Source organism: Orbicella franksi, chromosome 7 (assembly GCF_964199315.1).
Source record: "Orbicella franksi chromosome 7, jaOrbFran1.1, whole genome shotgun sequence".
NCBI classification, from domain to species: domain Eukaryota; kingdom Metazoa; phylum Cnidaria; class Anthozoa; order Scleractinia; family Merulinidae; genus Orbicella; species Orbicella franksi.
Genome location: NC_138151.1, coordinates 20,509,608 through 20,522,934, shown reverse-complemented (window position 1 = coordinate 20,522,934; position 13,327 = coordinate 20,509,608). Strand labels below are relative to the sequence as shown.

At 41.9% G+C, this 13,327-nt stretch overlaps 2 protein-coding genes and 1 pseudogene across 4 annotated transcripts in view; 1 reads left to right on the top strand and 2 right to left on the bottom strand.

The window, feature by feature from the left end:
* LOC145492290 (neural cell adhesion molecule 1-like) overlaps positions 1-13,327 on the top strand; it is a 64,770-nt gene that overhangs the window by 32,271 nt on the left and 19,172 nt on the right. For 2 of the 3 annotated variants that reach the window (XM_081471703.1, XM_081471702.1), the window contains exon 4: positions 12,997-13,272. The exons of the other annotated variant lie outside the window; for it this stretch is intronic. In XM_081471703.1, the coding sequence (XP_081327829.1) occupies positions 12,997-13,272 (276 nt within the window). The remainder of the gene's footprint in view (positions 1-12,996; positions 13,273-13,327) is intronic. 3 annotated transcript variants of the gene reach the window in all.
* Positions 2,376-5,422, bottom strand: LOC145492657 (uncharacterized; annotated as a pseudogene).
* Positions 6,363-12,071, bottom strand: LOC145492470 (uncharacterized). The gene is made up of 2 exons (XM_081471919.1): positions 11,680-12,071; positions 6,363-9,550 (listed from the first exon to the last, which is right to left on the bottom strand). Exons 1-2 carry the CDS (start codon positions 11,821-11,823, stop codon positions 9,107-9,109), a joined length of 588 nt encoding a protein of 195 aa, XP_081328045.1. The 5' UTR covers positions 11,824-12,071; the 3' UTR covers positions 6,363-9,106.

The window sequence follows — 13,327 nt, the reverse complement described above, 5'->3', positions numbered from 1 at the left end:
ACGCGAAAATTGTTAATAGCTTTTCTCACCTTTTGATTGACTACTTAAAAAAGTCCATAAAATCTCATTAGTTAAAAAGTTGACAGTTTGACAACTGAGAGTTGAACTTGAAAGCTTGCATAAATGAATGAGTTGCCAGTAATCGGATACCCGTGTTTGCGCGAAGAACTCTGGGATCGTCAGGGGGCAAACATTGCTAGTCGCTAGAAGGAAATGTATGGCGAAAAGTTGTTTCGAGGTACAAGAAAACGATTTTTGAGAGAGATCAACGCTTTCTCGCCGTCGTTTTTATCGCGAATGGATTTGGGCAATGTTGATAAGTGGAATATGTAAGTTTTTGTTTGAATAACCGCATAATATGTGACAAAATCTACCGATAAACACTGTTGCTTGCGTGAGGTTTATTGTGAAATTTACATCGCGTAATGGTCTGAAAATATTACAAAATTAATTAGGTATAAATCGAGAGGAAATAACCCAGTAAAGCCTTTTAAGTTGTGTACAGGCTGCTTTTGGCTTATTTGAAAGCTCGGTCATTCAAGTAATACTGGAAATAAGCCCGCTGGTGATCATTGTACTCTCTGAGGTTGATTTAATGACAAATGAGTCCGCGCGACTCATGCCGTGTGGCTACTATGTTGCTCAAAGCCTTTGTTTTGCTTTTACAAGCACGTATTTCAGTGATTTTCCTTTTCTATAACAGATCAAGGGTGGCTTCTTGAATATATCTCTGAGTATTGGTCTTTAAAAGTGCCATTTTGCGTGATTATCCTTTCCAAAGTTTGGTATTGACCGTTGAGTGAAATTGCCCGACACAAAGGGTAGTTGTTCCTTCTGCAATTTTCGATTTCTGTTTTAGAGCTTCTTTTCTGTCTTTATATTTAACTTCTCGGAGGGTCTTTTCTACCATTTGCTCCGGGTAGCCTCTCGAGATCAGGCGTGTATTGAAATTTTCAATATTCTTCAATGTATTTCACAATAAACCTCACGCAAGCAAAAGGGAGTTTATCGGTAAATTTTATCACTTATTTCACGGTTATTCACACAAAAACTTACATTTTTCATGTATCAACATTGCCAAAATCCATTCGCGATAAAACAACGGCGAAAAAGCGTTGATCTCTCCCCAGAACCATGTTTTCGGGCGTCGAAACAACTTTTCGCCATACATTTCCTTCGAGCGACTTGCAATGTTTGCCCCCTGACGATCCCAGAGTTCTTTGTGCAAACGCGGGTATCCGATTACTGGCAACTCATTCATTAAAAGTTTATCCGTCTGTACTCTTATTGATGATTAAAATGAGCCAATCAGCGCGTGAGGAATTTAGACAGTTATTTGAGAACTTAAGAGTAAATGTCAGTAAATGTCAGTAAAAATCAAAGATTATCGAAAAAATCGCGGACACGGCCAAAAATCGATTTGGCTCATTTTTTGCCTGTAGGTAGCCTTATATAGTAAACAAACGGAAATGGGGTTAGATGTTTGAAATATGCACTTTAAACGGGAATAAACCGTTAAAAACTTTCGGCGGGTCAATTGCTCAAATTTCACTAAGCGCGATCCTGAAATTATGCACTTTTCGGGCAGTTGTCATACGAACAAAAATGTAACAGAAGGACTTTTCTAGCTATAGAAATAAGTTGGACTTGCTTTATCAAGACAAAGTGATAGTTTTTGTCTCGTGTTATTCCTGGAGGAGCTACGTCTCTGTGAAGAGACGACATCTTCGGCCTTTTGAAATTAAGGCAAAGGTGGCCTGGAATAGCTTGGCAAATAATACATGTGGTAGTGTATCAAAGTTTACAATAACACTACCAAGAAGCCTTGAAAGATAGTTCTTTACGATTTGGGTTTTATTTCTTTGGAACCTTTGACAATCAAAAGATGACCACCGGCCGTAATTCGGTTAAATACTATGACGCCATAATGAGATGCATAATAACAAAATTAAACGCGTTGTACACAAATAACTGTTTTGGTCAGTTATATCTTCACTGGCCGTTGAAATGACTAGAGACATATTAAAATGTCTATAACTACACTTGATTTTCATATACTGTGACAGGAGAAACAAATTTCGACTTTTCCTACCCTGTGAATCGCGCCATAATTCTACATAATTCTGCACACAACAGGTTGAAGATTTGAATTGCACACAACAGGTTAAATTTGCCACACAGCCGTTAGTTTACGTTTGCTTCCCATCCAGTGAACATGAATTCGAGCATTTGCATCCCTTCTGCGCCTTCTGCACTCGCCAGTTTCGAATATACTGAAAATCGTCAACACAAATTGGAGGAGATGCCACAAGTAGTGGCGAGCTCGAGTGACTGAAATGCGATATGTAGAACTCTGCTGTCACGCAACGCGTGAAACGTACAGTGTTCAGTTACTTGGAAGTGCAGGTACACTCCTGGACTAATTGTGTGAGTCGTGCGATGTATGGCTTTTTCCTCTTCTGAGGTGAAATGTCAGAAATATCCAGCCCAAGGTCGATGCACATGTCTCTTAGCCTATCCACTCTTAGAGTTGTGAGTGTACGTTTTTGTACAAGTTCGCAGATGTTAAGATCGAAAGATACAATCGGATGCTGAATAGCCACATCTCTCATCACATTCGCACACACAGCAGATAGATGACTCTCAGCTTCGGCGGAAATTTCGTCCTCGTCGGCACTCTCCATGGCCACTTCTGAGACTTCACTGGCTTTTGCTTCGTTACCGGCGGCTGTAACTTCTAATCGCTTCTTTGCTGAAAGACGGCTAAAGAAGTCACTAATCTGCTGCGACGTAAGGACTTCATCAGGTTGAAATCGGCGTTCCCCGCCCCCGCCCCCCCCCCCCCCCCCCTCTTGCTAAGCTCATTGCTTTCGAAACTTCCTGTGGATCGCTTTTCCGTCCACTTTGCTCCCCTTTTTGAAATTGGTCAGTTAAGAATTCGGTCTGTTTCTTTGTAAAACGCACCTTTTTCTTAGTTGTCTTCAGGGCCCAACCCATTGGAAGAGGCAGCAAGGCGTCACTCTTTGCTTGGACAGTAACTTGAACGCTTGGAATTTGACTGCATCCCTCCGTCAGCTTGGAAGAATATTCTCTTTTAGCTCTATCGTAGAGAGTTTCCTGTTCGAGCATCATTTGGTGTTTTCCAGTATCTAGGTGTGTCTGGAGGTTTGCAAAGCGACTGTATGCTTTTACACATCCATCCTCTGGACACGGGAAAAGCATGTCATCTGGCTTATTTTGACCAATACTGCTTCGATCTTGGTTTTCGTTTTCAGTTGAGAAATCTGCTTTGACAGAGCTTTTCTTGATATGTCGGTGTCTCACAATCTTGAACGGCGGTGCGCCACTTACATTCTGCGATGGGGGTTCTAGGATTTCCAATTTTTCGGGCTGCTTCATGACTCCTTCGAACTTTGCCCATGGCACTACTTTACCGGAACCCACATTGAATGCTCTCCACACTCGTTCGCCAGTTTCATCGTACTCAAAATTGTTGAGTAAGCTTATGCCATCCCATTTGATATTAAAGGTGCTTGACGGCTTGGCAGCAACATAGCTTGTTTTCACTCCTGTGGTTCCTTGGCCAGATTCAATGGCTGTTTTGAGCTGTAAAGCGTTGATGACATCATTGCCTTCGTTTACGTACCTTCCAACGTCTCCTTTGATTGTTGCTGCTTTGCGATCACATACCCCCTTTCCACCTTGAGGGTCCGAGAAGTGGTTTCTTACAACAGCCACTCCTGCGGCATCACCGGCCAGCTTAGCTGAGATGATTGAATTTCCGCTGTGATAACATCCAGCGTTATCTTGTTTGTAATAAGCCATTTCCAGGTCTGGAATTTCCTTTTTCAGGGTAGTGAGGCAGTCAAGCATTATCGAAGCCACAGTCACACTGTCTTGGGCGCAGCTTTGAAATACGTGAACAAGTGTTTGCGATTCAAAGTGCTCAGAACCCTCTGACCGTCTTATGGCAACGCTAATGTGCCATGGCAATCCTCGCTTCGCAAACCAGTCTGACTGTGCCTCTCGATATTTTCGGGGCATATATTTCATTGCCCAGTCCTGGACTAACAGCACCGATCGGCTGTCGAGTTTGGCTAAAACTGAATGCTTTGCCTCAGCTTGGTGGACTGATCGTAGTTGATGGGCTTTCCAGCTAATGATATCATCCCTTGCCTGTTTCATAGTATGCAGCATGTCAGCTTGATCTTCTGCTGACGAGAGCGCAATTGAACACTCATCTTCTATGGTACGCATGACTTCCTCTAACTCATAACACTGCACACATGACTCATTGTGGAGGTGGTCGCAGGAGCCCCGAAATTCTGCATTGCTTGGATCACTTAGCGCATAAGTTCGACAATGATCGGGAACCTCTGAGGCCTCCACTGCATGTACCTAAAAGAAAAAGGTAAAATGACAACCGCGTGATTCAGTGCATATTTGCAAAGCAACGCATGCGCATCGACATTTCAGAAAGATTACCTAACCGATTCTCAGCGTTGTATACATGTGTGTAAGCGTATTACAGTGAATTGCAACCTCTTGTTTCATGAATTAAGCATAAAAAAGACTTGGAGAGGAAGAAAAAGGTAGCCGTGTATCATAGTAAGAAGTCTACTACATCACTTCCGTAAAGGCAACGCATAATTATAAAATATGCACCCACCTTGTAGTCGCCCTTTAGGTACTGCTTCGACAAACGAAGTTGCTGTTTAATTTCCCTCGCCCATTGCTTAGTCTTGCCACAGTCAACAAGCTTGTCTACGAGTTTCTCTAAATGATCAAATGCTTCCGCTCCTTGTGCTGAAAAGTTATCAAGTCCTTGCAGAGACTTGCGAACAGATGAAGAACACACGGCCAAAACTCTCTGTAGGGTTCTCTTACTCATAAGCTCAAAGTTGGTTTCACAGCAGTATTGTTGATACTGCTGGACAATGCGCTCTGGTATCATTGTTCTGATCACATCGAGTGTTTTTATGATCTCACCAGTTGACAATTTCAGAAGTTTTTCCCCAAAAGGAACATCTTGAATTACGTGTGGACTCGTTATGAAAGAAACAAAATGTTCTAATTTTACAGGTTCAATCCTCATTCTCTTTTTCTCCTGGTTTGGAACAGGAGCAGCTCTTCCATGTAACAGCCTGTGGCGTCGGGCAATGTTGTAGCGATAGCTAGTAACGGTTGGAATAAACTCTCTCATCTCCTTAAGGGATAACTTATCTGCCATCAAAGAGAGTATTTGTCGTCTGGTGCTCCAGTGTTGCGCGTTCAAGTAGCTCTCAGCAAATGCACTAAGAAGCTCCGTCTCTTTTTCACTTCTACCTTCGACCACAACCTGACTCTCTCTGCTTACAGCATGACGATCACAAAGCTCCGTCCACAGTTCTTGCGAATTTTCAGGTGCCAGGACATCAAGCATTGCAGATATAAATTTTTGAGCTTTCCGTAGGTATCTGCGTTTAGTACGCTCGTGCGCTGTATTCCACGGCACCGATAACGTGTGACGTACTGGACTGACGTTTCGAAGCTGTAAGAAGCGATTAAGCTGCTCCTGGGACTCGTTGTCTAGACTGCAGCCTTCATCACTCTCTTCGGAATCTTCTTGCGGAAAAAAAGGCTCTGCCGTCTGGATGTGGAACCTTCTGGCAGAGATTCATCACCAACAGTTACAGGACAAGTACTGGCAGGAATATCAAAGTCACTCGCTTGTTCATCAACCTGACAAAAAAGTGAACACATTGCTTTGGATGGCTTCGAAATGAGATCAACCCTGTGCAAGTGCGGGGTGTCGTGTATAAAAGCGCAAGTCGCATGCGAGCTGGAAAGTAATGGTCGATAATTAATTTAATTGACTGGTAACCTATCCTGATATCTTTATCCAGTTACTACTCAGTATTATTTTCCATTTGGAACATTTAGAAAAAAAGTTGAGAAGCCATATATCAATTTAAAACCTTTATTATTGGGCTATATTCTGGGATGTGATTAGCTGTCCGGGCAGGCCACGCTTTTCCAATTCTTGTGCCATGTATGTCTTGCCCAGTTGTTGACGGGCGGCAATGGCGGCGTTTTGAGGATGCGCATGCAAGTTATCCTCGACACGCCCTTCTCCCGCGTGGGTTGAACCCCTGAAAAGGGCGGAGAAGGGAGAATTCAGAGAATGCGTTAAGGTTTTTCACTTTCATTAACTATATTGGATGGAAATTTTTCATAAACACTTTGAAGAAACTCACCAAGCTTAGACCACATGGACCTTCTGTGATGTTTTCCACACCTCCTGTGGCACCCAAGTCCTGCGATTCTAACTGATTTTTTATTTTTGCCAGGGACTGTCGACATCGTACACAAATTCCTTTAATATTTGGAGCATTTTCTACTTTACACATCCCCCTTGAACAAATAGCTCTGAATGTGGCAAAAGAACAAACCTAGCCCAGGAAAAAAGCCCCACAAACCTCAAATTGATTACCCAATCTGTATTTTACCTTGTCAAAAGTCTGTCTTTTACGTTCCTTTCCTTTTTTCCGAGCATTGTTGGAAGGAATTCTAATATCTGTAAAATATTTCAATTCGAGTGTTCCCCTTTTGATTAAGTCTTGAAGAAGGTGAAAATGTTGAGTAAATGCCAGTGTTTGAACAAGATTCCGACGTAAAAGTATTTGCAAAAATCCTGAAAACTCGTGAGACAAAAATAATTTTGCTGTTAAACTTGGCGTTATTTTACGCGGCAGTGAAGTGATTTGAGGTAAGGATATGAAGTCTGTGATTCCCGCCAAGTACCCTGCGTGAAATGAGAAGCTATACGGATGTTTATCCTTGCATAAAGTGAGAATAAACATTGTAATCGCCTACCTGATCCGACGGGTACGAGGTTTTTCGTAAGCTCAAAATTTTGTATTGAGTGCTGCAAACTAATTCCCCTTTCTGCTGTGGGTACTTTTTCAGATTCCTTTTTGTGACCGGAGACATCCTGAGGCACAGAACGTAATCTACTAGCTCTTCTCCATCCGATTCCAAGGCTTGATCGATGTAACGGGCAAACAGTCATTTCCGAAAAATTGACGGGCTTCACGAAAATCTCGCTTCTTGCTAAGATAAGGTCTTTCTCTATCTCAACACCTGAAAACTGTAAAAAACGCTTGTGGCTTCTGATATCCTTGCTGCACTATGACAGCGATACTGTCTGAGTGGACGGATGCCTTGCGCGTTCCTCTGCACCACAAACGCCACCAACAATATCAAGGAAAGAACAACACATTTTTTTTCTGCTGGAGTTTAAGCAACCGTTATCTTTATTACTTTCACCGACGATTATTACGCTTTTGCTTTTTGTTTACTTTCGTTAACTGGTTACATTTGTTTCCCGTGGGAAAATTGAATCGTTATTTTCGTTCCATAAAGTTTTCACTCTACGTTTTAAATTTGTGACATTTTGTAAAGTCTGTTTCTTAGCTGTATCTTTTTTGTTCATGACGGCAATATATTTGTTTAGATTTTATTCGTGAGGCAGAATGTATTGTTAGTTGATCTCGTTACGTGACAGATTTCACATGTCGCGCAGTCGACACGCAGACAGGAACCTGTGCAAATCGCTGGCGGTGCCTGCCGTGTTGTACAGGATCTTTTGTGTGTGGGACGTCAAAAAAGCCAAAATTAAGATCAAAGTAGACTAAACGAAACTGGCTGGCGACACGCTATAGAAAATGACGACAACAAGTAACTTTTAAAGTTTACTCATCACCGGCTCAGTGGCTTCAATGAGTGCGCCGGTCGGCCCCCTTTACACCAACTTGCAGAGGACAGTATTTCGAAAGTATCTTCCAAGCAGCATAATAAGGGCCTATAAAAGATTTCTAAGGTAAGGAACTATTGATGTCAAAGCAAACATAACAAGCTAAGTGCGGCTGCGACTCAAACAATGCTTTGCTTGTGTCACTGCAATGTTGATGTTGTTCATTTCAATACGGCGCCATTTACAATTTTACCGAAGTTTGGTTGGTTGGTACATTGAAACAGTAGAAGATACCAGAAAAATGAAACGATAAATTTGAAGACCTACCTTATAAGCCCTCGTGATAGTATTGCTGGAAATTTTGAGACACTACCACATGCATTTTTGCCACAATATATTAGGCCGGGTTTGACGTGAACTAAAAATGGCGAAGACGTCCTCTGGTAATTAACCCGTGGTTTCATCAGGAAGGACACGATACAAAAAATATCAGTATATCTTGGTAAAGGAAGGCCAACTGTATATAGTTATAACTAGAGAATTCCTGCTGTCGCATTTTAGTTCATCTAAGGACGGCCTGAAAACTACGTAATTTCGAGCTCGCACGCACTCATTTTCGATCATGCAATTCATAACGGTTTATTCCCGTCAAAATGAATATTTACACAAAATAACCTCATTTCACTTTAGCTAGTACCTATAGCTACCTGTAGACAAAAAATGGGACGAAACGAATTTTTGACCATGTCCGCGATTTTTTTATTTTTCTTTGATTTTTAGAGACATCCACTCTTAAGTGGATTTCGTTATCGCTTAAATTTGTGTTTGTTTAGCATAGTTTCCTAATTGCTAGTTACTTCTCCAAACAAGAAGTCTGAATTATAACGAAATATAATGTCCTGACAAGAAACTAATTCTATGCGGCCAGTTAGAAGCGGAGTCGCTCCAACCACTCAGTTGAATGAATTCTTAAACCCATCGACCATCCTATACACAGGCTGATGATTGTCTCCTACGTAACCGTACTATCGTTAAATTTTGTACTTGAAATTAGTATCTGAATATATTACCTCTCCTAGCTAACGAAGGATTTCTATGATATGCCCGAAGTTTGCCAAGATGAAAAACGCTCTCTCGGTCAAGTTTGTGATCACATTTAGTGAGGACTGATGACGCGTACACAGCTGTCTAATTAGAACTGGGTTTGCTGAATGAATACTTAATCAACTAAGAAAACTGAGGTGTTACAAATATTTAAGCGAAACAAAGCAATGGCGTTCGGTTCAGTGTTGGGGTCAACACCTTCAATACTTTCAATTATTTTCATACCTCATGGACTACCTTAATGACCAGTCAGTTGAATAAAACCTACTAAAGTAACGATGAAGAAACAGAGAACAAAGTACAGATTTCCTTCAAACTGAAAGAGCTGATAATCATGGCGATTCTCAACAGCTCTATCAAATCCGACTTCGTGGTGTTAACACTGTGTTCTTTGTTAAACCAGTCGTCTTTAAAGGCTCGTTCTGCAATGCTTTCGATGGTTTCATCCACAGGTACGTTAGTGAGAAGTGAAGATAGATCATACGACACCAAATTGTCGTGGTCGTTGATTTCCATCTCATGGAGTTCGTCGGCAAATAGCAATATGTCGCTGATTGTGTGGTCATTGACGGACAGGGGTTTTAGCTTCTCATCCAGCCACTTTGCAAGCTTGTAATTGTACGTTCCCGTGGCTGACAGAATTGGACGCATGGCTAGATTCTTTTTGTGGGTTTTCGGAAGACCGTAGAGATGTGCGAATCTTGAACCCTTCTGGATTACTGAATCCGTAGCCTGCGTAGCTTGGCGGTTTAAACAATTTTTTAAGCAAATTGAGCGGGAGCGCACAAAGCGGTGAAGCCGCGAGGAACCGCCTGCCTGGATTACCCGCATTTTTTATTGCCCCCCCCCCCCCCCCCCATTACATATTTTGACAACCCGATGACAGGTCTTGTGAATCGTATTAACACAGCTGATCAGAGCACAGATCGTATTAAGAAACTTCCAGCCAACTTGGCAGGGAAAAGTCGCTGTGCTACTGTAGAGTCTATCAAAAAAAAAACTATCCGATGCTATGGCGATGCGGTGTTTGCTCGATGGCGGCGAAGGGCAAAGCCTGTCAAGGGAGGAATCGAGAGAAGTGTAAACGATAACTGTAGACTTTGTTGTTGTCCGCTCGAGATCGAATTTGGAGAATTTAAACATTTCCGTTCAAAACCTTTTCAAGGTCTCCAAGCGTGAAGGATTTCAAAATGGCACTTTGTCAGAAATCTGAAATTGGTCCAGAAATAGAAAGATCAGACACATCATCTGATCGTGTGTGCCATGCCTGTGTACGTAAAACGGGGAGGGGAGGTACTCCCCTATATGGGCTATATAGGTATGTGCCGCGGGATAGGGTATGGTTTTTTGAGGTTCTCGATCCTTAAATAGGGTATCATTTTCGCCCATATTGGAATAGTGTCCCGGTATGATCCTTAGATAGGGTGCCTAAATTGTATCAGCTAAAATAGCAGTACGTAAAGACCCAGTTAAGCGGAAAACAAATGATACGTTAAAGTTAATTTTTATAAAGATTGTGTTTTCCCGTGGCGGTTAGTCGTTGTTCGTCGTGGCGGTTAGTCGTTAGTCGCCGTTCAAGCTATTTTGAGTTTTTGTTCTTCCCTTGCATAGGGTGTCATTTTTCGGGGTTGGGCCTTAAATAGGGTATCTATTTTCGTTTGATTCATCCTTAAATAGGGTCAGGGTTTAAGACCCTTCGCGGCACACACCTATCCGAAATTTATGGGAGTACCCCCCCGGGACGTAAAATAAGAAACGCTTTTGAACTTCATAATTTCCCGGGGGGGGTACTCTCAGAAAAATCGGGTGGGGGTTTGCGGCCCGCTTCCCAAAACCCTTACCCTATTTATGACCAAAATCTGCGATATTCCCTACCCTATTTATGACCTGACCAAAAATTCGAAACCCTATTTATGACCTAACCCTTAAATCAAAACCCTGTTTTAGACCTGCGTTATAGTAAGTTCCCTAGTTCAGACCAATGTTAAATTACCGTAAACATAATTTGTGAAGGGCTTTTGTTGATTTTCTTTTTGATAATGATGAAAAAGTGTCTTCTTTTTAAAAACATACCCATATCAAGGCTAGAGTGCAAAAACCATACCCTATTTATGACCAAAATGGCCAAAATCATCTAAAATCGATACCCTATTCAGTTTATGACCAAAGCAGCTGAAAAACCATACCCTTTAGGGCCGCACATACCTATATAGCCCATTTAAGGGAGTACCCCCCCGGGATAATTTCATCTACTGGAGCCTGCAGAAAGTGAAGCAAGCCGCGATTGAAGTCCTCAAACAACAAAAGGACATAAAACATCAGACGACAATTCCATTGCTGTGTAGTTCAGGGATAATATTTCAAAAAAATTTGGTCGTCGATGATGCTCTTTAACAACGAAATAACAACGATACTGATTCTCGTAGACGACAATTCTTGTCTGGTGAGCGCAAACAGTGAAACACGGTAAAAATCATGTTTTGGCCAAAGCCTGTTGGGAAAACGGCCACACATTTACGGCTGCTTCATGCTCGTGTTTGGCAGTTAACAATTTCGCGATATTCGCCAAGGATATTTAGGCGCGATAACGCTCTCGACAGCGCATTCTCAATTATTTTCTGTTTACCCGCCCATTTTAATCATTGTTGTTCCTTGGAGCTGTCCCTTGGGAGATTAGCGAATATTTTGATTGATGGGTTAGCCTTCTGATCCACGACGCCTGCGTACTGGACTAACAAAAAATGCCGTGCGGGCGGTTTCTTAGTTGTCTCTCTACCAGGCTCCTTGCGGCTTCGCCGCTTTCTTAGCACGCTCAAATTGCTTAAAAACCGCCAAGCTACGCAGACTACTGAATCCGCAGTGGTTTTGGGCAGAATCCTTTGTACAACCGAGGATAACTCCTTCTGAAGTAACGGATGGTAATGCTTCGGTAGTGCTTCGGGGGTCTTCCTCGTGTTCTTGGAAGACCCCTGAAGTACCACCATCCATTACTTTTTCACTAGGCCGAATGAGCAGAGCAAAGGATTGAGACCGTTGAAAGAGCAGTTGTTTAACACAAACCATGGTTAATATAGTCATAGGTTTAATTGTTCTTTAGGCTCCAATATTGACTGGTAAATACTGACCGGAAAACGCTGAAACTAGGATCTCCAAGCATCTAAACTTCAAACATTTTCTGGCGGGGCATGTCCTTACACCCCCCTAGAAGGCTCGCGCCTTCGGCGCTCGAAAAGTAAAACAACGTCTACTTTCAAATTTGGGACTTGAAAACTTATTGACAGTCTTCTGCGACTATCAAATGAGATCAGCGGCTTTTCTTAGAAGCTTGGATATCTGTAAAAGACCCGAACGCTAAAAATAGTTTTAAATCGCGCGTAACATCGAGCGTTTATTCGACTGATGAAGGCTTAAGAGTTAGCCGAAACGTCTTGCCAAAATATATAAGTCAGTGACAAAAAACGGCACTTTTTATCAACTAAGGTTAATGTGGTTTACCCGACATACTTGATGCTCGCCAAAGTAACGCGGCCCTATGATGAGGTTGTGGTACTAGCCGTGTGCTCTCGTAGCTTCTTGGTGCAAGATCAGACACATCCAATTTTTTCTTCTAGGGTCATCGCAAATTGCTATTGCTTCGTCCATTTTTAGAGTATTTTTCACCTAACCTTATGCCTTGATGTCAATGTTCACATCACCAACAAAACCGATTGTGTCGACAGTGATACAACATTTATCTCATTATTTTCGCCCGCACTTTTGTCACGCTTACCATTAAATCCTGATGCTGAGGAGAGTTAAAAAGACTGTTAATTATCTATTTTGTTTAATTGCTTCTAGCCTCGTAACTAAGTTAAGCTTAATACTTAGAATGTTTCCCTATCACTTCGAAATATCAAAATTATTTTACTAAGGTTGACTTTCACCGGCACATAAGCATGAGGATAACCCGATATACGCAGACGCAATGTTGAAAACCAGCCCTTAGTGTTCACGGCTATCCATATTCCCGAAGATCTTCTCGTCAATTGTAATTCCAGTTTGATTAAATATTGAGAGGTCTGTGAGAGCCTTTTTAGAATAATTTTAATTAGGTTCCAACGAAAAAAGTTAGCGATATTAATTAGATTTTAAGGTTCCTTCTTGATTAACATTACTAGACAAACCTGAAGGTACAACACTGAACACTAGTGCAGCTAATAATACCGTCACACAAGGAGGATCAGTAACATTCACATGTCACGTCACGGCAGCTAAGCCACAAGTGTCACGGTACAAGTTCTATTTGAATGATACAAATGTCGTCAAAGACAGTAATGACAATCAATACACCATCAACAATGTACAGCGGTCTCAGCGCTATGGCACGTACAAATGTGTACCACGTAATGATGTTGGAGATGGACCAGAGGCCACCGTGATACTTAACGTAAATGGTAAGTAAAATGTTTGGCATTTGATGACTGTGGGTTATTTTCACCTAAAGTGATC